At 55.4% G+C, this 25,622-nt stretch overlaps 1 protein-coding gene across 7 annotated transcripts; it reads right to left on the bottom strand.

Annotated features, from left to right (window-relative positions):
- Positions 1-793: 793 nt before the first annotated feature.
- C13H1orf167 (chromosome 13 C1orf167 homolog) lies at positions 794-25,598 on the bottom strand. Of its 7 annotated transcripts, XM_019494019.2 has the most exons (22): positions 22,264-22,571; positions 20,823-21,001; positions 17,103-18,973; positions 16,318-16,358; positions 15,586-15,805; positions 15,217-15,392; positions 14,604-14,701; positions 14,050-14,236; positions 11,032-11,213; positions 10,485-10,671; positions 9,506-9,704; positions 8,815-8,981; positions 8,578-8,701; positions 8,151-8,305; positions 7,399-7,607; positions 6,684-6,828; positions 4,360-4,618; positions 3,718-3,826; positions 3,264-3,495; positions 2,255-2,390; positions 1,602-1,712; positions 794-1,099 (listed from the first exon to the last, which is right to left on the bottom strand). In XM_019494019.2, exons 3-22 carry the CDS (start codon positions 18,078-18,080, stop codon positions 1,040-1,042), a joined length of 3,975 nt encoding a protein of 1,324 aa, XP_019349564.1. In that variant the 5' UTR covers positions 18,081-18,973; positions 20,823-21,001; positions 22,264-22,571; the 3' UTR covers positions 794-1,039. The 7 variants fall into 7 exon arrangements, with proteins under 7 accessions (XP_019349564.1, XP_059572645.1, XP_019349560.2 ...); XM_059716662.1 differs by lacking the exons at positions 20,823-21,001; positions 22,264-22,571 and adding an exon at positions 22,815-25,598; XM_019494015.2 differs by lacking the exon at positions 20,823-21,001.
- Between the last annotated feature and the right edge of the window lie 24 nt (positions 25,599-25,622).

Here is a 25,622-nt window from a genome sequence, read left to right as displayed (position 1 = left end):
GCCGTCCTGTGCTGCTGGGCTTTGTCTGGCCCATTTTAGCCACAACACAGGGTTGCAGACAGAGTTTGGGGTCTCTCAGAAAGACCCTCCCTGTCAAAGGAGACGCTAGCATTGTGTGGAACAGCTGAAGGTCTGCATGCCAGAGCTGCCAGGAGCGCGCACACATGTAATCTGTACCCTGTCTAGGTGGCACTCTTTCATGCCAGTAAGAGCTGGGCCATGGAGACACCTGTGGGTGTCAGCGTGGAGCACTTCAGTGCATGCTCAGTCTGCCCCTCCTGCATAGCCAAGGTGAAGCTGATGCCAATAAACTGGAGGTCCCTGCCAAAGCCCTCCTCCATCTCCCCCCTCCAGGCTTGGGGAGAAGCCTGCCTAGATGCCCTCACCCCATGTCCCACTTCAGACAGGCCAAGATAATGGCAGGGCATAACCAGGGAAGGGGGTGGGAAGTGTCAGCAGTGAGCTTGTCTGGGCTCAGCTGCTCCCAGCAGGTGCCTTCATCACCAGCCCATTCAGTGGTGAAGGGAGCCTGCAGGGCGGGAGCTGCCCACCCGCTGCATGCCTTAATGAAGGCAGCATGTGGGAGCTCTGGCTGCCTGCGAGGCTGGGAAGGGGCAGGGCTACAAATAAAGGTTGGGGCCACTTAGAGGAGCTGGGGTGGGGAGATGGCAGCAGAAGGCGCCTGCTCGCATCTGTAAGCAGGGACGAGTGGAGGGTGAGGGCCTGATTCCTCCCACCCCCAGCAGCCCTGACATGGCTGGCTTCTGGCACCAGAGCACAGAAAAGGCCCCACTGTGGTTTACCCTTTAATTGGATTGGAACGTCTTGGCCCTGCCCTACGTGCAAAGACAAGGACGGAGTCCTGAAGCCAGGCAGCAAGGAAGCAGGGTTTTGCAGGGCCTGGCAGCACCTGGCTACCCAGGCTGGGAGGTAGTGCCCCTGGGAAGCACATGGAAGGGACCACCTCTTGGTCCCTGTGCCTGGCTGTATCCTCACATGTCCAGGACATGAGGTAAGTCCAGGCAGCTCTCCTGGCAGCTCAGCGGTGTCCTCTGCCTTGGCACTGGGATGCTGCCAGCTTGCGCCATCTTCCAAAGGCCTGGAGGGGAGGGAGGGGAAGTCAGAACCAGGGTGCCCTCATCCCCACCACAGCAGCACAAGGGGGCTGCTGGGGGCCCCCTGTGGCATCACCCCTCTGACCTGGGCCAAGCAGGACATATAGTCTGAGCAGCACTCGCTGCTGCCCTCAGACTTCTGCCCAGCTGCCAACATGGCTCTTGGGCTGGGACTAGGACTCTCCCTTATAGCACGGCCTGTGTGCCTCTGCCTGCTCTTCCCTCTCCCACCCTGTTGCAAAGACATGCTGTAGAGCCTGGGTGACATCTGGCCTGGAAGAGCGCAGGCCTGGCTCAGCCCCTTCAACCTGCCCCTCTGGCTGGCCGGGGTGAGGGCAGGACTGGGTCACTGTCCATACAGTGCCTGGCACACCAGGCCTAAGATTGGGAGGGGGAGAGGCAACTCCAGGTGCTACAGCCCCACCAACTACATGCGGTGCAGAGAATTTGGGCTCCCCCCTTAGTGAGGCAATAGGGTGCTCTTACCCGGGACAGCAGGCTCTGGGCTTCGTCTTCCAGAAAGCGCTGGGACACATAGTGCTGCAGGTAGCGTCTCCGCCATGTCTTCCAGCCCTGCTCCATCAGCCGCTGCCAGGCCTGGGGGAAGGTGGGTAGGGAGTCCCGAGTACAGCCCCCTCTGCCCAGCACTGCCACCTGCCCCTACTTCCTGCCCTAGCACCCAGCTGCTCTGACCAGGCCCCCACCTTCTCAGGTTGTCTGTCCCTGGGCACAGCCAGGAAGGCAGGCCACTCCTTGAGACCTCAATATAGACCCTCTTGGTCCAGCCCATTTTCATTCTCCAAGCTAAACCTCAATGAGGCTCTCTGCTGGGTGCTAGCAAAGAGGGCAGCCCCGTTGCCTTCCCCCTCTGCCAGCACCAGCCCCCGCCAGCGCTGCAGGCACTGAGACCAGTGGTAGGAATGGGCCAGTCACCATGTCCTGTAGGTTGGGTCCCAACAGCTGCTGTGCAAGAAGCAGATGAGCTGGAAACACAAGTCAGGACTCCAGGGGTCATGTGCTACCTGGATGTGGGCTTGCTGCGAGTCCCCTGCCCAGCTTCCCCACCTGTCATGGGGGTGCTAGCTGGATGTGGGCTAGCTGCATGCCTACTCCCCACCAGTCCCCAGATAACTACTCACCAGCGATCGCCCCAGCAGTGCTGCCCTGCTGACATCCTTCCACTGCAGCCAGGCCCTGGCCAGGCAGTGTGCTTGCCTGTCCTTCTGGCACCGCCGGAGCAGCACAGCCAGGCACCACCGACGCCAGTACCTGGCCCTGGAGGAGCAGGAAGTCACTCGGGTGAATGGCCTGTGCTCCTGACCACCAGTGTCCGCAGCTCCCTCCTGCTGCTAGGGCCCTGTCCAGGGCTCCCAGCCCCTCCCGCTGGCTGGCATGCAGTGAGGATGCAGGAGAACCTCCTGCCCAAGCAAGTGCAGAGCAATCATGTGAGGTCCCCTCATGCCTTCTGCCCTACTATAACCACTCTGTCATGCTGCCTCTCCACGCACTCCAGATATAGATCCCTTGGGGGCCCTCCTGGATCTGAACCCCCAGCAGTCCCTCACCCTATCCAGGGAGCTCCAGGAGACAGGAGGGGCTGGCGTGCTGCTGTGGAAGCCGGATGATGCCGAGGACTCCTCTGAATCCAGCCAGGCAGGAGGGCCCCTGGGCTGGTGGCTCAGTGGATCCAGCTGCAGAGCCCTGTGGTGCCAGTGCCTCAACCCCCCAACCACGACTCGTCTCTCGTGGTGAAAAGGCAGGTGAGAGTCTCCCCACTGATGGAGGACTCGGGGCTGCATCCTGCTTGGAGCAGTCAGGCTAGGGCTGGTAATCCAAGCCCTCCTGCCAGTCCAGAGGCTGGAGGCCTCTCTGGATACACAAGCCACCCTGCCAACATGCCCCAGATCTCTGCCCTTCCTGCAGGCACAGGCGGCACCTGCCTTGCTCCATGCACTCCATCAGATGGCAAGAACTGCTCGTCCCCTTGCTGCCAGCCTGATGCTGCCCCGGCGCCTGGCCCACCCAGCACCCCCAGTCTGGCTTGGAGCTGAAGGCCTCCATCTTATTCACTGAGATGCCTCTGGCAGCCCTGCTTCAGGAGCCTTGCTTCCTGCATCCTGGCACAGACTGTCCTGGAGCCTTGCTTACCCCAGTTCCCTGCTGTCTCGATCAACTGGTAGGAGCTCCAAGCTGCTTTCTGGGGTCCACACATATTGAGGGGAGTCTCCGTCTGCCAAACCAGGCCTCTCCAAAAGTGGGTGGGTAGGCAGCCTCTCTGCCCTGCTTGAGTTCCTGTAGATCACCAGCCAGCGGCGGCAGGAGCTCAGGAGCAGCCAGCAGCAGGTGGATGAAAGATCCCTGTCCCTTCCTGGTCTCTGCTCTAGAGGAGGAAACACAGCATTACGCAGGGCCTGGTGCTATGGGGATATAGAGAGGGCACAGGCTCTTCTCTCCTTAGCTCCAGGTGCATACAGCCCATGGCCAGTACCCTAGCAAATAAACCAGCCATCGCTTCACAGGACAGCCCAAGCCACTGGGCAAAGTGGCCTGTCCCTCTGCTCCTCCCTCCCACAGCCCCCAGACAGGGGTTTTGCATTCTTACTCGTGGACCAAGACAGCAGCATCTTCCGGCACTTCCGGGTACCCAGCGGGGCGCTCCGCTGCCAGCAGCACTGGGACAAGACAGCTGCTTTCGTCCAGTAGTTGCAGGCCTGAAACCAGAACAGAGGGAGCAACTTCCAGGACCTGGTGCAGAGCAGCAAGAAGGGGAGCTCTCTGCCCATGTATCGGACCCACACTGACATGTATGTTTGTGCCCTTCAGGGGCCACGTAATGGGCTAAGTCCCGGGCTGCAAATGCCACGGGGCTCAGACTCCAGAAGACCTTGGGTATGAAGTGAGCTCCTCGGAGCTGCCTGGCTATAAAGAGACTGTAACCAAGGCTCTGTCTGCTCTATTGAGATGTCATTAGCTTTGCTTTCATCTAAATTTCCTTCTACCTCACTATGGCGCTGTGCCCTAGCTCATGGCTGCCTCCATACCACAGCTGGCCACTTTTCAGTGGCCCAAAGGAGGGAGCACAGCTTGGACAAACAGCCAAGTGCAGGCACAGTTCCAGGCCAAAACATCTGGTCCTTCATCCCTGTATTACCTTGGGGCCTGGCAACCCCCACTCGGCACAGAGAGCTGTGTCCCCCTGCTCCCCCACTGCCCAATTCACCCCTACCCCCTGACACATTCTAACCTGCTTCACCCTGGCCACGGAGTCCAAGTGCAGCACTTGGCGTCCCCTCGTGGCCCCCCTCCAGCGCCGAAAAGCTCTTGCTGGTACCGTGCTCTGCTGCGGGCAGGCCCCCTCTCCCTGCTTGGCTCTCAGGAGCTCTGTCCTCCACTGCACAAAGCACAGGGCTAAGAGGTGCCGCTGTCTGGTGCCCTCAAACTCGGAGCACGCCTCACGCTGCTTGCTTCTGGCCAGTGTGACCTGCCACCAAGCCACAAGGCACCTGGAAGAGAAAGGGCAAAGGCTGAGGCTTTCTGTGCCATGCCAGGGTGATGGGGCAGGCCCCAGTCCTCTCCACCACATGGGCTCCTCCACAGGGAATCTGGTACGTGGCAGTGGGCACCTGGGTACCACAGCCTCATTTCACCCATAGATCAGGCACAGCTACAAGCCCTAGCTACACTGTGCAACCAGCGTGCCCCCAAATGCAGAGGAGTGTCCCTGGGGTCAGGGCAATGAAAGGGCCTCAGTTTCTCCAGCAGTCACGCCTTGGCCTTTCTGCTGAGACTGTCTTCAATTAGGTCAACTCGTGGTCACCATGGTGGTGCTTCTGTGGCAGGATCTTCCAGGGGGAACTAGAGCGGGGATGTAAGACACCAACAAGTGACAGCAGCTCTGCTGGCTACACCACTGGGTCGGATGTTGGCTGCTGGCCTGAAAAGGAAGGTGCTGTTTTGCATTCCTGTTGTGCCAAGTTCACCTAGAAGCTGAGGCATCTTCACCTGGGGTAACTGGCCCCTATCCTGCAACAGCTTCCTGTGTGGGCTGCTTGTATTGCAAAATAAGAGCATCCACACACCCAGGAGTCCAGAACAGCTGCGGAGCTTTCAATCTCATCCTACCTCCTGCTGACATGACCCACATCAGAGCCTTTAAAGCAAGCTCGGAGGCCACCAGGCTTTTTAATTCTGGCCTATCCCTTTGTTCTGGGCTCCACATGAGTCTCTATTATGGAAATCATCCCAGGTATAAATAAGTCTTTGATTCACAGGGCCTCTCTTGAGATCAAGCAGAGCTATAGAGGGCTGTCCTGGTGTGGAAAGCTCCCCTTTCCAAGCGGGCACAACTCCGTGCCCCCACAAGTGGGGGAACCAGACAGCACTCCCCCAAAGGCAGGCGCGTGGAGAGGTTAATACCATGCTGTGGGGGAGGGCAACCTGGGGTGCGGCCGTCTCATAGGCAGTCCCTGGGCGGGTCACCCACAGCCTGAACCACGATGGCGAGGGTTGCTTACAAGCCATGATTACCACAGGCATCAAGTTCCATGTATCTTCTGCCCAGGAGAGGCCAAGAGTATTTGTAATGGTAAATCCTGCAGCTCCACGTTGTTACCTGGGTGCTTAGCATCATTCTGCAATGCCAAAGCTGTTTGGCAGAAGCAAAGTGGAAACTGGAGGCTGTATGGGCCCAGCAGGTGATAGGCAGAACTCCTCATTGTCCTGCTTCAATACTGGTGGCTTTACATGGCCCCAGGGGGGTTGTCAGTATTGAACCCCTTGCACAGGGCACTGGGATGGAGAAAGTGCTTTATCTCTGTGTTAACCCATCCTCTGCTGAGGGGGGCAGGGAGGGCAGCCTGAGGTATCCTGGGGTGTGGGTCTCTCTTCTGCAACCCCATGCTGCTTCCCTGGCAGGGACCACCTGGTCCGACTGTTCATACGAACACAAATGAACCAGCCCAACTGGCCTCCAAATCGCAGGTGCTGTCAAGGTGAGATGCTACAGAACTTCAGGCGAAGGGAGCCATCCTGCTCAGGGGACAGTGACTAACCACCCCAGCCTGGGAACGGGTCTTTGCCTTTCCCAACTGGCAGCAAGCAGGGGCCTTCCTGGAACGAGCCTGGACAGGAAAGGGGAAGTAAGGAGAGGCAATCCCCCCAAACCTGCTGAGGCTGCCAGAGCTGAGATGTGTGCAGACAGTGGGAGCCAGGCTGGAGGTTTAAACCCACTTTCCCCAGGTTCCTCTGAGTGCCTAGTCCCTCCAGGGGTGACCCCAAGATGTTCCCTTCTGTGGCAGGAAAAGCCTCCTCTCTGCTACGTCTGACAGAGGGAAGAGGAAGTGGGCTCAGGGCAAGGTCTCAGAGGATGGGACACTGCTCACATCTGCCTGGCCCAGCCAGACCCTGCCTTCGGCAAGGAGGGAGGGCACAGGGAGCACAAGGCTCTGCTTCAAAGCTTCTTGAAGGGACCACCACCTCCTCCTGCCCAGCCCCAACCCAGCACCTTGGCTCCATCCCCTGTAGGTGCTGGAGCCCCAGCCCACAACCCTGTGGCAGGAGCAGACCAACCTGCGGAGGAGGATCTGCAACCAGCACGAGGCGGCATCTCTCCACTGCCCAGCCTGGCAGCGCCACATGTCTAGGACCATCCTCTTCCTCACGCGGGCGCTGTGCTGAGCCCACTGCTGCTGCAGCCCCCGTAGGGTGCTCTGCCCTGAAACCAAACAGGCTCCTGGTGAGAGCAGTCCCCAGGGCTTGGCAAGGCAAAGACCAAGCTGAAGAGCAGACACAGGACAGGCTCATGAGAGCACACACAGACCAGCTCTGCCTTTGCCCCACCTCGCGCCATGCATTGCAACCCCAGTGAAGGAGGAAGGAGGTCTGCCAACTCATTAGGCAATAACAAGTTCAGGTTAATTATTCTGCTGCAACCCTGTGGTCCTGAGGACCCCATGGCCATCCCTCAACTCTGGGGTCACTCAGCACTTTGCTGTGTCCATGGGCTCAGAACTCACATTCCACTAGTCCAGACCAAGAGAGCTAGAAAATCCCCACGAGCTATAAGCAGTACAGGGCATATGACACACAATCAGCCAATACTGCATGCAGCCAAAGGGCAGTGATGCCCACCCACATTAGACCCTCCACTACAGCACAGCAGGCTGAATGGGAAGAGCCTGAGAGACCCCATACTGACCTCTAATGCCAGCACCAGGAACCCAGTGCCCCTCTTCTCCCAACCCCTCAATGAACCACCAGAACAGCCAGGCTTGGCATAACTCACTCTGCCAACACTTGTGCCAGTGCCGCAGGGCATCCGTGGCCTTTTGGTGAAGCTGGCGTATGTATCTTCTGTCCGCCTCCACCCTCTGGCTCAGCCTCTGCTTCCACAGGGTGAGGGCAGTCTGATAGCGATGCAGACGGTACTGTCGGGACGCCGCGTCTTTCCGCCTCTTATCTTCCACAACCCATATGTGCCAGCCGAGGAATACTCTGTGGTGGGGAGGATACAGGACACATGAGGGGCTGGGGAGAAGTTCACATGGCTTCCCAGGGTCCATGGGCTTCAGGCAGAAGTGAGGGATTTGGCTGATGGCAGGAATTATGTCAGAGAACTGGGGCTCAGGAATCCCTTCACAGGGAAAAGGACTCACCCCTGATGGCATCTGCACCATGCAACTTGCACATCTATAGCCCCTCCTGGTCAGGCTCCTGGGTGTTGCACTAGCACAAACACCTCATATTCCACCCTCCAGTCCATTAGAAAGATAGACCAAGGACTGGAGGGCAAGAGACTTACTCAAGGTCACAAAACAAGTCAGTGGCAGATCCAGGAACAGGACCTGGGGAGCCTGATCTGGGTGTAGCCCCTACACTGCACTGCCTCTTACTAGACAAGAAGGTCCAGGAAGGCCCAAGTTTGATTCCCCCTTACTGCAGCTTGCCTCTGTGACCCCGGGCAGGTCCCATCTATGAAATGGGGGCAGCAGCCCTCAGGAGGGCTCTAAGGATAAATGGGTTCAAGGTGGGCCTCACCGGGCCAGCTGGCTGTGCTGATGGTGTTGTTGCATCTCAAGGAGCCTCTTTGTCTGGGCTGCCCAGGCTGAAAAGCATTGCTGCAGGAGCCGCCGTGCCATGTGGTGCCCAAAGGAGATGCCGAGACGGTCCAGCTCCTCTGCAGAGCTGTATGCCTGGAATACAAGGGGCTGTTAGGGGTCCCCAACCTGGCTCAGATGTCCCGGGCCCCTCAGATGGTGATACCAGAGGCACCTGCACTTATTGCTACATGTAGCCAGCAAGGCCTAGTGCTGGGAGTCCAAGGCAAAACTGCCTTGCTCAGCTGGCACTAGGGCTCACAGCTGGAGGAGAAGCAAACTCCTTCCCTGCCCACACCTTTGCCTGATGGAGCACAGACAGGTGAGGCCTGTGGACATGAGCCATGTGGGGGCACTTCAGTCATTACCTGCCATGCATTGGTCTGCAGCCCCGTTTCCTCCCACGCCGAGGAGCTGCAGAGCGACTGGCCCTCGCTGTCTGGGCTGCACTGCCCCAAAGATTGGAGGTGACTTCCAATGAACCAGCTGCCCCTGCAAGGCATGGACACTAGGTCACTCCCACCTGACAGGGCAGGGGAAGACAGGGGAGCAAGGAGCCAAGAGCAGCCTCCTCCTGGGCCTCACAGAGACAGAAGCCAGCTTACCTGCCTGAGGGGATCTGGGGGAGAAAGGATGCCTGGAAGTAGAGCTCTCCACACAGCTCGCCTGGCCCCGGTGTACAGAGGGGCTGCTGCAGAGTCGAGCTGTGCTGGAGCAGGCAGGGGCCATCTTCAATGGCCAGCATGGAACAGCTGCTGTTTTGGCGGCTGTCCTGATCACATACAAGGGAAGAACATGGTTGTGAGGCCCATGCCCCCAGCAAGACTGTGCCATGAAAGGCCCTACCTAGGCACCAACGCAGCCCCCCAGAGGGACTTCGGCAGCCCAAGGGCTATGCAAAGGCTGCCCTAACAGCAGCTTGCCCCATGGCACTGCAGTCAGTGGGGAAGGGAGCCAAGTCCACCACTGTGCTAGCCCCACGAGGGGCTGCTGGCGGGAAGAGAGCAAGTGCAGCAGTCATCAGCTGTGCACCAAAGAACTGCATCCTACAGAGGCACTGCAGCCCAGCCCCTCCCGCTGCTAGGGCCCTGTCCAGGGCTCCCAGCACCTCCCGCTGGCTGGCATGCAGTGAGGATGCAGGAGAACCTCCTGCCCAAGCAAGTGCAGAGCAATCATGTGAGGTCCCCTCATGCCTTCTGCTCTACTATAACCACTCTGTCATGCTGCCTCTCCACGCACTCCAGATACAGATCCCTTGGAGGCCCTCCTGGATCTGAACCCCCAGCAGTCCCTCACCCTATCCAGGGAGCTCCAGAAGACAGGAGGGGCTGGCGTGCTGCTGTGGAAGCCGGATGATGCCGAGGACTCCTCTGAATCCAGCCAGGCAGGAGGGCCCCTGGGCTGGTGGCTCAGTGGATCCAGCTGCAGAGCCCTGTGGTGCCAGTGCCTCAAGGCCTCCCGCAGCCGGCGCTGCTCTGATGCCCGGGAGAAGGCTCTGTGAGAGGAAGGTGAGGTTGATGAGCATGGTTTGAGGCCAGGCCAGGCCAGTTCTGGGGTGGATGTGAACTGTGCCAGGTCTGCCTCAGTGGAGGCACTGGCACCTCCAGGCCCCACGCTGGCAGCTTCAGAAGAGGGGCCAAGGACCCAGCAGGAGCTAGAGGCTGGATCATGAGGGGTGGAGGCAGGGTAGAGCAGGCAGGCCTCCCTCCCTGACTGTGCTGATTCAGCATGCCTGCATGATGCTTTTTGTGCCACACGTGCAGCCCACAACTCTGCTCCAGACTCATGGTAGTCACCTCAGCTCCTGGGAGGTCCCTAGAGCTTTCCATGGAAGCCCTGGTCTTTCCACAGGGCTACACTTGCACCAGGGCAGCAAAGGGGATGCAGCCCTACCCCCTCTAAGGCTCCAGGCACATGACAGTGAGTGATCAATGAGACCTGCCATTCAGAGAAGAAAACCCAGTCTCTGGCCTTCTAGACCATTAGGCCCTTCTTAGCACCATCTTTGCTTGCTCTGATAATGCATGAACTTGGGCATTCTCTGGAACAGGTTGCACTGTGGTCACCAGGAGCTTCCTAGGGCTTGCAACTAGTTGGACAGAACTGCTCACTGGATATCTTTTCATCTGTGCTGACAAGAGGAACACCAAAGCAACCTACCCAGAGGCAGACCTGAGCTGAAGGGCAAAGTGGTTTCTCATCTCAGGGCTCCAAAAGCCACCTGACCACTAGACCCCCAGTGGATGTGTTCAGCATTGAGTATTCTAGCACATACTTGGCTTGCTGTTGCTCATGGAGCCTTGTTCTCCATCTCAGGAATATCCTCTGAAGCTTCACTCTCTGGCAATGGTCATCCAGAGAGCCACCTCCTACCCTAAGGGACCATCTCAGGACGGTCAGGCTTGGCAGAGGGTGGTCATCCTCCACTGCAGGCCCTCTGGCAGCTGAGCTGGGTCCTTGACCTTTGCAGATCACAGACAGCAAAAGTTTGTCAGGAGCTAGAAACTCAGCCTGAGATGGGCAACAGGCAAAAGCTTTCCCACCCCAGCCTACTTAGGGGACAGCTCTCTTACAAGACCTCCCCAGCCTTCTTCTAGGCATATCAGGCAGGGCCATAGAGTGGCTTGTAGCATGCCCAGCCTGGATCACTCTCTTCCCAAGGCCAGCCTTCATGATGATATGTTTTATATGAAGCCTAGCAGGCTCAGATCAGGCTGCCCTGAATTAAGCAGCTGAACTGTCACCATGGCACCAAGACAGGGGCAAACAAAGCGTAACCCATCAGTACCACCCATTCCTCCCAGGTCTAGCTGGGCCCTCACCGTAGTATCGCCTCTGTCTCAGGAGAAACAGGTCCATGGTTGTCAGCTTGTGTGCCTCCCTGAGCTGCAGTATAAGAACCCACTGCTGGAAGGATTTCCTCAATGATGCTGTCCTGTGCCGTTCCAGACTGCGTTTGCAAAGTGTCTTCTGCTCAACAAGTTGCTTCCATGCACGGAAACACCTGAGAAGACCAAAGGCAAAAATAAATCAAGCCTCCCTGGCTGACTTCCTTGAGAATGGGCCATCCTTGTTCAGAGTGCTTGGGCATTCTGGGGACTGTAGGAGTATTGTCATGGGCCCTTGAGGCAACCTCCTTCCACCTCTGGGTTGAGGGGCTGACTCCAGACCAAGAGATCTTCCTAACTTGTGGCTGTCTATTGACCAAGAAAATGAACTGGACTACAACTAGAGTTGCAGACAGCAAGGGATGTGAAGAGTAATGAGAAGAGTTTCTACAAGTGTGTTAGCAACAAGAGGAAGGTCAGGGAAAGTGTGAGTCCCTTATTGAATGGGGGAGGCAACGTAGTGACAGATGAGGAGGAAAAGTCTGAAGTACTCAATGTCTTTTTTACCTTGGTCTTCACAGGCAACGTCAGCTCCTGCACCAGGCAGCAGTCTGGGGAGAAGGTGAGGAGCCCTCAGGGGTGAAAGAACAAGTTAGGGACTATTTAGAAAAGCCAGATGCGTACAAGTCCATGGGGCTGGATGCAATGCATCCGAGGGTGCTGAGGGAGTTGGCTGACATGACTGCAGAGCCGCTGGCCATTATCTTGGAAAACTCATGGCAATTGAGGCAGGTCCCATATAATTGGAGAAGGTCAAATATGGTGCCCATCTTTAAGAAAGAGAAGGAGGATTTAGGGAACTACAGACCAGTCAGTCTCACCTTAGTCCCCCCCAAAATCATGGAGTACGTCCTCAAGGAATCCATTTTTAAGCACTTGGAGGAGAAGAAAGTGATCAGGAGCCGTCAGCATGGATTCACCAAGGGCACGTCATGCCTGACCAACCCAACTGCCTTCTATGATGAAATAACTGGCTCTGTGGATGTGGGAAGAGCAGTGGACATAATATACCTTGACTTTAGTAAGGCTTTTGATATAGTCTCCCACAGCATTCTTGCAAGCAAGCTGAGGAAGTACAGGTTGGATGGATGGACTGTAAGGTGGGTAGAATGCTGGCTGGATCGTCAGGCTCAATGGGTAGTGATCAATGGCTCCCTGTCTAGCTGGCAGCCAGCACCAAGTGGAGTGCCCCAGGGATCAGTCCTGGGGATGGTTTTGTTCAATATCTTCATTAATAATCTGGAAGATGGGATGGAGCCCACCCTCAGCAGGTTTGCAGATGACAACACGCTGGGGGGGGAGTAGTAGATATGCTGGAGGGTAGGGCTAGGATTCAGAGTGACCTAGACAAATTGGAGGATTGGGCCAAAAGAAATCTCATGAGGTTCAACAAAGACAAGTGCAAAGTCCTGCACTTAGGACAAAACAATCCCACGCACTGCTACAGGTTTGGGACCAACTGGTTAAGCAGCAGCTCTGCAGGAAAGGACCCGGGGGTTATAGTAGACAATAAGTTGGATATGAGTATGAGTCAAGGGTATGCACTTGTTGCCAAGAAGGATAACAGCATACTGGGCTGCACTGGTAGAAGCATTGCTAGTAGATCAAGGGAAGTGTGTATTCCCTCTATTTGGCACTGGTGAGGGCACATCTGGAGTACTATGTCCAGTTTTGGGCCCCCCGCTATAGAAAGGATGTGGAAAAGTTGGAGAGAGCGCAGCAGAGGGCAATGAAAATGTTGAGGGGTCTGGAGCACATGACTGAGGGAACTGGGCTTATGTAGTATGCAGAAGAGAAGACTGAGGGGAGGATTTAATAGCAGCTTTTAACTACCTGAAGGGGGTCCAAAGAAGATGGAGCTGGATTGTTCTCAGTGGTGGCAGATGACAGAACAAGGAGCAATGGGCTCAAGTTTCAGCAAGGAAGTTTAGGTTGAATATTTGGAAAAATTCTGTTACGAGGACAGTGGTGAAGCACTGGAATGGGTTACTTAGAAAGTTGGTGGGATCTACATCCTTGGAGATTTTTAAGGCCTGGCTTGACAATGCCTTGGCTGGGACAATTTAGTTGTGGATGGTCCGGCTTTGAGCAGGGGGTTGGACTAGATGACCTCCTGAGGTCCCTTCTAATCCTAATTTGCTATGATTCTATGAATTGGGGAATTTCCAGCCTGTCCCACGCAAGGGTGTGCATCTACAACACCAAATCCACAGCCAGCAACTGCCAACCATCAGAAAAGCCAACCACTGAAGGAGCCACAGAAACCAAACTAACCTCTCAACCCTACACGTGCCCTGCCCAGGACAAAGGTGAACCCCCTGGTGGGAATGTGAAGGGCAGGCCTGCACAAAGCCATATGTGCTACCCCACTCTGGCTAAGGAGAGGAACTAAGTCAAAGGCATTGAATTCACACCCCTGAATGTTCTTAGTCTTTAACATGGGGGCTACAGGGAAGGACTCGGATGGAGGGAAAAAGTGGAGCTAGGAGTGAATTAGCCTCCTTTACACCTGGAGATATGGGGCCAAACTCCAGATGAAGCCAGAGAAGACAGGAGTTGGGCTCCCCCTCTCCTCGTCTCCACTGATGATATCACAAGACCTTGGAGCCCCAGGAAGAATCCTGCGTGCCTGGCAACCTCTGCTGCGGTGTCTGGACCGTGGCATCAGAGCTGTGGGAGGATGCACCGCAGCCGAGTTACACATGGGTGGTGACCTCCTGCCTGCCCATGACAGATCTGCCTCAGGTCGGAGCCCTAGGCTCTCCCCATGCACACCAGATTCACTGCTCTGAATAAATATGGGTGTAAAGGGGGATGGCTTTGCCCAGAACTGAACCCAGAGTCTCCAGCCAGGCTGGCCCTGTCCTTGTTGGGCTGCTGTCTGGACTTTCCTGGAAGAACACGCCCCAAACTAAGCCAGCCATTCCCCAGACTGTGCCTTCTCCTGCATACCGAGCTGTCTGTTTTCTTTGGAGCTGAGTCACCAGCGACCAAACCCGCACTGCCTCCTGGCTCCGGGAACGCCATGCCTGGAAGATGCTCTGGAGCCGCTTTCTCTCTAGGAGGGCACAAGCTTGGCTTGCTCTGGCCTCCTCTCTGCCCAGCAGCTCCTTCTGCAGGCACCACAGTTGGAAAGCTGCTGCATGACACAGTGTTGGGGAGAGAAGGAAGAGAGATGCCAGCTCTGAAGATATCAACAACTTAGCCCCAACCCTAGTGGGGTAGGGGACAGCTGGCAACATCTGCTGGGAATTAGCCGGCACCATAGCCACAGCACCCGCTAAACTTGCTGATTAAATGAGCCAAAGGGGTTGTTCAATAGCATCACAGGTGTCTGATCCACCAAGCTACTGAACTGCCCCCTCTCAACCATGCTCCATGCTCTGCAGGATCCACAAGGGCACAGCACCCCCTAGACATCCAAGCCAGGCTGTGCCATGCTGCCACCTTCCCAGGCTGGGAGCAGGCATGTCTGATCACCCCACACACAGCAAGTGAGCACTTACCAGCCAGGCGCCTCAGGTCCCCGATGGCCTGTGCCCTCCGCCCCAGGTCATGAGCCCTCTGCCGGCGATGGAGTCGTTTCCACAGCTCTCTCTCCACCCTGAAAGAGTCCTGAGTTAACCTCCAAGTCTGCTAGAGCAGGCACCCACAGAGCCAGAGCAGGGGACAGGGTTGCAATCCAGGCCCTGAGGCTGTTTGGAGCTGGACTCAGTGCTTCTGCCACAGAATCTGCAGAGCAAACAGACCCACCCTTTCACTAGGCCTGCTTTCCTGCCAGGGCCTGAGGTTCTTTCTCTGACCTCATTTCACAAGTAGAGCTGGCAACTGGATTCCAGAAAGAAAGTGTTTTCATCTCCTCCCGGTCTCAAACACAGAAATCTGCTCTCAGAGCAAGAGAAATGCATTGGAAGAGGAGCTGTTTGATGTTCAGAAGCTGTGAACATAACCAGGAAACTTTATCCCTGGAGACGGAACTATGGAGCCAGGGATCCGCATCCTACTGTTTTGCCCTTCCTCAGACAGGATCTTGGTAATAGAGTCCCCTTGGGCCATGCTTCTAGCCCCCGCATCATCATCCAAGATGAGGAGCCGTGAATGAGAAAAAACTCTGCTTACCCACTGCTCAGTGCAGCCTCTCTCAAGGGCCCTGTGCCCAGCTGGCATTCGGTCAGGGCTGTTCCAGCTGGACTTCGGCCGCACCCAACACTGCCAACGGGCAGATCTCTGGTCTGAAGGCTTAGCTCACTCTGGGAAGTTCCTCTTCTGCTCTGCTTTGCCATTGCCTTTTTCCACTGAAAAGGGAACAGCACAGTGAGACCCCCGACAAGCCGAGCCTGTGGCCCACCCACACCCTGTACCTCCTCCCACCCCTCCAGCAGGTGTCCAGGCACATCTGAGCAACACTCCCCATCCCCTTGCTCTCCCTTCCCCAGCAATCCTATGTGGCAGGTAGCACCTCCTCTGCCATGCCCTACCCACTCTTACCCTGTGGAAACTGCCAGCCAGCATGGACAGGGTGTATCTCTGCTGGGCGGTCTCCAGCTGAGTCTTCCTTAGCTGTACAGCCCACTGCAAGGCTGCCAGCCCCTTGCGGAGCAGCTGCTGTTTGTACAGCTTCTTGGCGGCGGTTGTCTTCTCAAGGACATGGCTACTCCAGGCCTGGAGACATCTGCTCAGCAGCTGCTGATTGCCTGGGAGCTGAGCACTGGCAGGGAAGAGGAACTGAACCTCACCACCAGCAAACCAGAGTCCCATCCCACAAGACCCACCTCGGCTTGCCCCATCACTGCAGGGTCTGAAGGACCCCAGGACTCTCTGAGACAGTTTCCAGACTATGCACGCAGCTACAGCTCTCCACCAAACAGAGCCATAAGCACTGTGAGGTCAGGGGAGCGCCCACTTCTTATTCCACAGGCCTGAGGTTGAGTTCCACAGCAAGACTTGAGCTTGGTGAGCAGCCTCCAGGATGTGTTGCAGCTTTACAGATGGCACTTTGTGGATGAGACATTAAACCAAAGTGGTTATCTCTCTGCCAGGGAAGGCAGAATTTCTGGCTGCTGCATCCATGAGGGTAACTCTTCTCCCAGCCCTACCCAAAAGTATGCTGCTGAGTGCAGCCCAGAACTGTGAGCCCCAAGGAAGCACTCCCTTGCCAGCCATTCCCCAGCACAGCTCCCCTCACATGCCCAATAAGCAGACACACAAAAGACCTCCTACCTGCTCTCCATCTCCAAAGCCAAGAAGTCACTTCCTGGGATCTACAAGCAAAGAGGAGATGGAGAGGAGACACAGCCATCACCAAAAAATTACTGGTGCTCAGCGAGGCTATCACAGCTCCTCACAGCCTGACCTCACACCTAGCATCTCCCTGCTGACTGGGGAACACACACCTCCATGTCAAAAGCCTGAGTGCCCTAGCAATGTCATCTTGGGAACAGGTTCATTCTGCACCCTCCCTTCAATCAGCCCTCGCCCTGCAAGTACCCCCATGGCTAGCATGAGGAAGGATAGAAAAGCTGGATCCTCATGAGACAAGGGAGCAGAGCTGCCTTGGTGCTCTCCATCTCAGAGGAGGCCTGGGAGGACGCAGTGCAAAGGCAACAGGCTGGTTCTTGAAGAAGGGGGCATTACAGAGAGGGATCAGGGGCACGTGGGATGTCATAAGGCAAGGTTTATGCTAGGGCTTCTATCAGTCAGAAGGCACTAGCCCTTGTGACAGGAGAGCACACACTGCTCAGAGCGGTCTGACAGGACAATGGCAGAGCCTTCCTGGACTCAGACAGGATAGGGACAGCAGGGGACCATGGTGTGGAGGGTACGGCAATCATTCACACTGGGAACTCAGGCTTTTGGGAGCTAGAAAACTACTTGAGACTTGTTTCCACACCCAGTTTCCCTGGGCCCCTCCATTCATCCTTCTCCCACTGCGGGCAGAGTGGGGACCAGCCCCCTCCAGGGCATGGGGTGGGGGGAGCAGGGCTGCCTGCCAAGCATCTCCTCACCCAGGCTGGTGCAACATGCTGCACCTGGCAGCTGACTTCATGGGGTGGCAGGTCCCCAGTGCTCTTCTCAGCAGGAGGCATGCAGACAGCCATGATAGAGAGCTCTCTCCTTCCTCCCTCTCTGGCAGTGTCCAGACCATCAACGTCAGGGACAGCCCAGGAATATTCGCTACAGCCTCGTCTGACTGTTACACTGAGAGGGCTAAGACTGGACCTGGCTGCAGACAGCCTGCTATTCACCACAGATGGTCTCTTGCCTGCAGCCAATGCAGTATCATAAAGCTCTGCCGTCTCCCCGTGGTATTTGCAGTGAGGGGCAGAGGCTCCCTCACTGCTAGAGTGAATGCAAAGCTGCTGGACTGGAGCAGCCCCTGTTTCTGTAGGAGGAGAAGTGACTCTCACACACACTTCCTTCGGGGTCCCATCTATGGCTACACCGATGTTCATCTGAGCCCCGCCACGCTGTGTCTCCAGTGACACCTGCAGACCTCCTGGGTACGGGCTGGGTGGCAGGTCCTTCTTCCGAGACACAGAGCAGGGGGGAGATCTGAATGGGGGTTCCTCAGGGAAATGAGTGGTTGCATGGCCACATGCCTGTGATCCGTAGCCAAGGTAGGGAGAGCAGTCGTAGGGACTGCCTGCTTCAGTATCAACCAGACCAACTGGGCCAGCCTCAGCGGAGAGGGGCCCTGACCAAATTCCTTCAGAGACGCTGGCTCTCTGGGTATATAGCTCTGTGGTTCTGTACCTGTGATAGATGGAGGTCGGCTCAGTCTCACTTGTCACTGAACCGAGACCCCAGGCCTTAGCAAACGGGCTGCCCCATTTCATCCTAGCCTGAGCAGCCCTCGTCTTTCCTCTGGCACGATACTCTTCTGCACCCTGGATGGCAGGTGGAGAGACATCAGGAGCAAAGCAGAACCTGCACGTGACGGGAGAAGACCTGGACTCCAAAGGCAGGGAGCCCAATATCCCCATTGCAGCAGTCTCTTGCTTAAGCTTTTGGATTGAACAGTGCAGGCTGGCAGAGACCTGGGAAGACTCCAGGAGAGACCGAAGGGCTGGAGGATGGGCAGAGGACTCAGCCAGACTGGGGGGATTCAGTTCCTCCAAGGTGAGGCCAGGCCCAGGGCAACATGAGGCTACACTTGCACTGGAGCTCCCTCGGGAAGAGGCACACACCGTTGGCCTGCAACTGAGATTGGACCTGGCAGAGGGGTCTACAGACGCTACAGCAGGGGACAGGCCATCTGCACTGGCTACAGATGGGTTTCCATGCCCTGTACTGCAAGCAATAAGAAGTCTGTGTTGCTGCTTTTCCGTCCACTGCTCCTGGCTCTGGTTCCTTCCTGCTCGGGGGTTCCAGCAGGTGCAGCGCCCACAGGACAGCTCACAGGAGCTAACCCTCTCCTGCAGACTCCTGGCTGGAAGGCAGGCACTTGCATCCCTGCAGCTCCCCTCTAGGCCAGTAGTACTCAAGCGGGAACATCTCTGTTGGGCATTCCTGCGGTGTGATAGTACTGCAGGGAGGCGGCGATTGCCCTGGATCAAGTTCTCATCGCCACGCTGCTGCAGCCTGGAGCAGAGGTTGCGTTGCTGCTGGAAGCAGGAGTTGGAGAGCCGCCCGGTTGCATCCCAGAAAGGCTGGGGAGGGCAAACAAGGTTGGTCTGCACCAAGCCGGGATCCCGCTTCCTAAGGTCTTGGCTTTTTCCAGCTGCTGCAGTCACAAGGCTCGTCCTGCTACGTCCCACTCCCCAGCCAGGCGTGACAGAGACCACGGCAGCATCAGCCCAGTGATGGGGAACCTCAGCTCGATGCCCACTGCCAGGATCCAGATGGATGTTCACGTTCTTTTGAACGTTTCTGTGCTCTGGAGAAAGACAAGCCATAGAAATATAGACACTTATAAGCAGCATAGATATTTGACTCATATATCCAAGTCTCGCATATGACAGGGGCTTCCTTACAGTGGGCTCCTCCTTCCAGCCTGCCAGACTCCCAGCATTGAAATATTGTGGGCATGACCAAGCTCTCGGTAAGGAGATGCTCCTATCTGGCAGGCCAGAGGAGCTTCAGGGAAAAGAAGGACCTCGTCTAGCATCATTCACATGCTCCAGCAGCCTCCCATTGTCACCGCCCTGGTTAAAATCAGCTCAGGGCACCTTAGCCAGAAGTCCTCATCAGTGAACAGTGGAGCTTTCTGAGTTTTAAGGATGCTTAGGCTCAACAGCCATGAAGCAGGGATCTCCCTACCAAGACTCAGTTGAAACAATTTGAGTGGGGTGGCTTGAACTGGAGTGTTTCTGCTCACTCACCTCTGTCAGCAGGGCTTAAATCTCTTCTACATTTCAATAGGGCTAGTGGGCTGGGGGACACAGCAGTGACTGAGGGGTTCAGACTGCAGGTCAGTCCTGTGGCGCAGATGGACATGAACTGCATTGTAACCATGCCCCACAATCAAGCTATGGCCCTGCAAAGAAGTTTTAGGATGCAACACATTGAGAGAGCAGTTTAGTCCTGGCTGTGGTCTATATGCGTGGAGGGACATCCTGCACAACGACCAAGCACCCGGGACTTTAATTAGCCATCCAGTCTCTGGGTCATCTATGTCCCAATCCCACCCCAGGATGGATGCTCTGAATCACACCTGACAGCCTATCGTGGCTCTAGGCAGCTTCATGATTTCATACCCCCAGTGTTTGCAAGCAAGTAAGCAATAAATCCCACTCTTCTATCAATGTTTTTTCCTCTCCATTCCCTCCTAATGCTTATCAGAATTTGGTGTCCCTGCTCTTCCATTTCTCTGACAGCTGGTTGCTTAAGATTGGAAATCGCCCCTTTACAGCTACACAGGACTGCTAACGTGGCAGGCCAGACAAAGCATCAGAAACAAGGAGGGGAAAATTGAAGAAACAGCTTGAAGTCAGCAGTTTGACTATTGGATTTCTTTTTTTCTTTTTTTTTTTTTTTTTAAGGCAGTGAACGTGAGCTGAAATATGATGTTGCAAAACATGCACAGAAGCCCTATTCAGCCTGCCTGGTGAATCAGAAATGGAATAGCCAACACCGACAGTGAAACAAATAGGGATTGTCTTGTTCACACCAAGAGCATTTTTTATGACATCCGCAAAAGCAAAAATCAATCGGCTTTAGCTCCAGCATCTCAGCTTCCAAACTAGACACATCTCATTCTCTTTTCCCGAGAAAGAGGTCCAGCTTGCCCACCCCTAAGATCAATTTTCTGCATGTTGTCTCTCTCTCATTGAGAATGGGCCCTGGTCCTCACATAGAAACTCTCCCATTAATCTGATCAAAGCTGAGAAGCAGACTTGATTATGGAAGTCCCAGATGACACTCATTTATGGCTCTGCAATGATCCTTGGAATGGCTGTTACCACCTTTCATATGCTCTCAGACATATTGCCAGTGGGAAGATTTAATTTCCCCACCTCCCCCAATTAATTAGGAGCTGGCATCAAATGAGTGAACAGACTCCCCGGATTGGCGCTGCCTTCCCCACAGCGCCTGTTCTTGTATGAAGCAAAGTCACAAGGAGCAACGTGACGGCTCTTCACAAAAGAATTTGCAGCCTTCAGTATCAGCCAGGAGTAACAGGCCTGAACCTCGCTCCCTGAACTTCACGTCAACCCTCTGCTTGTCGGGTGGACAATCTAGGAGCCAATGTTTTCTCACACTCACACAGAGGCTATCCCACTGACCTCTTGCTGCCAAGCACGCACACGCAGCCAGGATTTCATTTCAACAGTTCTCTTCACCCAATTCCTGCCCAAGTGTCCAGTCCAGGAGAAAACAGTGCCTTTTACACTCACGTTAATTCACCCTTTCAGAAACATCACTGGGCACTTAATGTAGATTCACTCGGACACTTCTGAGCAAGCTGGAATAGCAAGAAGGGATACAAGATTTGCAATTGTTCCTGTCCCGGCCTATCAGCAACCTCAGTCAAACCGGACTTAACTCTGTGACCAAAGGGATTCACAATATTTTCTTCTAATACCAGTGACAGCCAGGCAATTTTATTTTAAAGGACCAGTGCAGCCACTCTGCATTTCACAGCCTTGGACTAAGGCAGAAATTCCTGAAGGTGAAAATAAGTGGAAAATAAAAGTGAAACAAAAAGTCTATTCTCATTGTCTAAGGCTCCAAGGAAACAAACAGAACCATGAATGGAGGGGGATTACTTCCAGTTAATTCAGGTTTAATACCAAGGTCACAACCAGCAACAAAGCAAAAGAAAACCACGCTAGATAACACAATCACGTACACAGGAGGTGAATTTATTTTCCCATCGTCCAGAGGTTAAAGCTGTTCAATTGTTACCTTGTGCAAGCAGGAAACCTGCAGCATAAAGCAGTGACAGGTCACCCAGCAGGTGGGTTGGGTGTAGGGGTTTCCTGTCTGCTCCATCTACTTGCTACAGTGTGTAGTCTCTGCACACCTAAGAGGGCCACATGCACACACCAGACATGCACACTTTCCTGTGCTGTTGATACTAGTAGTCACACACTCTCCCCTGTCCCTCACACAGCAGGCGTGCAGCTCGCACACACAGCCTGCCAAGAGCACTGGGGCCCTGGGGGAGCCCATGCACAGCACTGGGATCTGTACCTGGTAGGGGCCAGGAGGGAGCTCTCCCCCAGGGCCGTGCCTGTAGGAGCTAGGCTAAGCCGTTCGCAGCTGGAAGTCAGGCTGGCTGTGCATATCCCAGGCCCCCCTGGCTGCAGGGGCCAGCATAATCACGCTCTCCTCCTGTACTAAGCCACTTCTCGTGCCGGACACTACTCACTCCGAAAGCCACCGCAGGACATGCCTCTCCTCTGGCCAGCGCCGTGGGACAGGCACAAATGCCTCTTTGTGTCCGTTTCCCTGGACTCAGCACAAACCTGCAGCTTTGTCCCCTTAATGCCCCGAATCCGGCAGCCTGGGTGCCCCAGCTGAGTTGCTCTAAGAGGCTTATCTCCCCCGCTTAGTGGAGCCGGCGTCTCATTAGGCCCGCAGATGTCCACAGCACAGTGGCTCCAACCCAACGCGGCCACCTCGGCATCGCTCGGATAAAGCCTTGGTCCCCGAGGCCACGCCGCGTGAGGCGCCCACAAAGCACGGCCAGGAGCCACGTAGCCCCTGGCCCAGGCGGCCTACCTGTGCTCAGCGCCCCGCTCCGCACCGGGGGGACGTTCTCCTTCCTCATGCTCGCGGCACAGGGCGCGGAGGGCGCCGTGCCCTCGTGCCAGCCACTGGAGCTCGGGGCTGGGATTCGGCCGTGCCCTCCTGCACCCACCCCTGGGGAGCACCCTGCCTGGGCTGGGATGGAGGAGGGGATGCTCAGCTGTGTCCCTCCATCTGTCCTGGGCCAAGTGTGTGTGTGTGGGGGGGGAACTCCAGCGTGTCCGTGCGCTCCCGCCCGACGGTTAGCGCGGGGCAGCCCCCCCCGCAGCCCAGCCCCGCCCTGCCCGGCGGGGCGGAGCCAGGGGCGGGCGCGGCTGCTGCAGCCGGGACCCGCGCACCCTCCGCCGGGCCGCAGCTGCCGCGGGGGCTCCGGGCAGGGGAGAGGTCGTGCCAACGCCGCACGAGAGGACAGCCCGCCCCGCCCCGCCCCGCCCCAGGAGCAGCCACAAGCAACGAGAGGAAGGGTTTGCTGCTTGCATTGCCCCACGCAGGAGAAAACCCTGCCGGGTTACACACCTACTCACCTGCCAGGAAGTGCCCCAGGCTCCACCTCCAGCGAGGGGCGAGAAGCAGCGTCCGAGGGCAGTGCTGCGCAAGGGCCAGTGGCTTCAATCACTGAAAAGCCAGGGACCGTCGTGGCAGGGGGTGCCAACAGGCTCAGTCGCGTGGTGGGTGTAACCAGATGCGGCACAGCACCCTTTGAAGGGTCTCGGATTCAAAGGCAAAGAGCAGAAGAATAGCTAATTAATGGCTGTCAAAGGTATGGCCCGTGGGCCGCATCCTGCCCGCAGCGCTGCCTACCACGTGCTGGCCGAGGCCCCGTGTGCTGCATGTGGTGTGCAGAGCTCATCTGGCGGGACAGTCTGGGCTGTACGCTGCACATAGTACCCATGGCGGACTGGCGCTGCACACTAAATCTGGGGCCAGTCTGGATCAGGCCCACAGACTGTGCTGGATCGGATCTAGTACTGTATGCAGGGCCAGTTTGGTGCAGGCACCACATGCCACGCTGAGCTGGAGCTGGCACATGCTTCATGCAGCGTGCAAGGCTGGGCTCAGCCACCCACTGCATGTGGCATCCACAACCGAGCCCATGGACTGGCCCCATGTGACTAATTCAGTGTGCAGGCTCATGGCCTGCTGCAGCTGCCACATGTAGAGCATGCCCCAGACTGGCCCCACGCACTGTGTGTAGCACGTGCCCTGGACTGGTGCTATGTGCTTGTCAGAGGCCAGTGTGTGCAGCAAACAGCACACAGGGCTGGAGCCAGAGCACATGCTGAAAACTTTCTGCAGGCTGGATCTGGCACACGGGGTCAGCCTGTGGGCCCAATCTGGCCCTGCACCCCACCCCTGCACCCCATTTAAACTTATTTAGTCTCTCCAGCTTTCTAAATTGTCCCTTTGAGCCTGTCTCCTCTCCATTCTCTTTAAATGCAATAAAGCATTTAGGTCAGAGACTTCTCTACAGGAAGCAGAGGCCAAATCAAGTTATCCTGCAGGTCGCCAAAAAGCTTGCAGGCTTGTTGTCTTGCTTCACAAAATAGTTCATAAACAGAAGTGCATTCAATCCAACCCTAACTTGCAACTAGGAAAACTAAACAAATCCTTGAAAGATTCTGAGATTTCCAAAGCCGCCTGCGGGATTTGGTAACAATCTCCACTAGGAATTAACAAGTGTCCAGGGGACCTGGATTTTTTAAAAATTTTGTAGGACGTTCCAGAGTTTCAAAATTTGCAAAACAAAATGTTTTCTGTTTCTGTATTCCAAAACAGAACAAAACTTCCAAAATGTCCAATGAAACACAATCTAAAACAACAACAACATTTAGCTGGAAATGCTTTGGCGTGATAAAAACAGGAAGTCTATTGTCGTTTTCATGCGAGTTAAATAGAAATTTAAAAAATGGAAACACTTTCAAAATGGGAGGGGAGGAGAGATCAAAACATCTTGTTCCAAAGATTGAAATAAAGTCGAAACACATCATCAGAACACTCCCTTCCATTGTCTTCAAAATAACAGAAGAAACTGGACATATTTCCAGGTAACAATTTATTTTGACAAATCAGCATTTTCCAAAACAAGGAGAGGGGAGAAGAGGGGTTTCCATGGTTAAATTTCTGGCCATTTCTAGCTACTGGGCTGGCTACAGATGTGGGGGAAAAAACCAAACAACTCTTTACTTTCAGCTTGGCAGGCCCCTGCACAGAGTGCAACGCATGCCCCAAAGAGGCACTGTGTTAGTTTGATTCAATGAGCTATTAGATAGAAGAGCCAAAAAGCCCCGCTGAATGATCCAATCTATACAGACGGTGGATGAGCTGGGTCAAACTATTGTGATGCCTCTTCTGGGCAAGCACCTAAAAGCCCCGCTGAAGCACCCAATCTATAGGTGCTGGGGAGCTGGGTCAAACTAATGCTCTGCCTCTTCCAATAAAGCCCTGATTTGCTTTGTTTTTTCACATTTATCAGTGGCCCAGATTTCCTAAACAGCGTAAAACTCTTTGCCTAAACCACGTTCCTAAACCCAAATCAGAGATGGAGAGAAGTCAGGTTTAGGACTCAATCCTCAATGTGACTCCTCTGTTCATATATGCAGCTCACATGGGGCCTAATTCCCTGTTGCCTGGCCAGACAGTTACCTCCCCCCGCGCGCGCGCACGTGCACACGCGCACACACACACACACTCACACACACACACACACAGAGTGGGTGCTAACAGCTGTTCCTAGAGGAGCACAAGAATTCTCATTTTCTGGCATTAAACCCATATTTGTGACAAAGGTAGGAAGCTGCCTCGCTCCTTGACTAGCAGTGTCTGACAGTCACGAACATGGGACTTAATACAAAGAGCTGGAGTCCAGAGACTGATGAAAATCAAATGGCAGATCCATACTCACTAGAGACTCCGTGCAGCAGCAGGCAGTCAGGGAAATCCAATTGTCCAAGGGTAGATCCATAATTCAAAAGATGTTGCCTTGGAAAATACCAGGCTTTCCAACTTCAATAGCCTGTGGGGGTTTCTCTCCCCACCCCACAACATGTTCACGCTCTCCTTCACAATGAACCTTCTGAAGACCCCCCTCCCCATTCAACATCAGCTGCAAAAGGTTGAAAAACATATGTACCAGTACAGAGTATTGTACTGACTTCAATATTTGCAGCCAGGCCCAAAGCCCAATACAGCCAATAAATAGCCACCCGATGGGCTTTACCCAAGCCCCTCAGTCCAGAAACTCTGCAGAGCGGTGGCTCTGTTTGTTCAATATTTTTACCACTTCATCCCAGGGAGTCAAGAAATGAAGCCGCAAGCCCCATGTGCAAGCCCCT

Source organism: Alligator mississippiensis, chromosome 13 (genome assembly GCF_030867095.1).
Source record: "Alligator mississippiensis isolate rAllMis1 chromosome 13, rAllMis1, whole genome shotgun sequence".
In the NCBI taxonomy this organism is placed as follows: domain Eukaryota; kingdom Metazoa; phylum Chordata; order Crocodylia; family Alligatoridae; genus Alligator; species Alligator mississippiensis.
The sequence above is the reverse complement of the archived record's forward strand: the minus strand, read 5'-3'. Positions and strand labels throughout refer to the sequence as shown.

Excerpts from the sequence above, each read along its gene's own strand:
- C13H1orf167 (XM_019494015.2), bottom strand. The coding sequence starts at position 22,312 with ATGAGGAAGGAGAACGTCCCCCCGGTGCGGAGCGGGGCGCTGAGCACA. Across the intron at positions 14,702-15,216 it reads GAGGCTGCACTGAGCAGTGG|GGTGGAGAGAGAGCTGTGGA; the intron begins GTAAGCAGAGTT and ends GGACTCTTTCAG. Across the intron at positions 9,705-10,484 it reads CATGAGCAACAGCAAGCCAA|AGCCTTCTCCCGGGCATCAG; the intron begins GTATGTGCTAGA and ends TTCCTCTCACAG.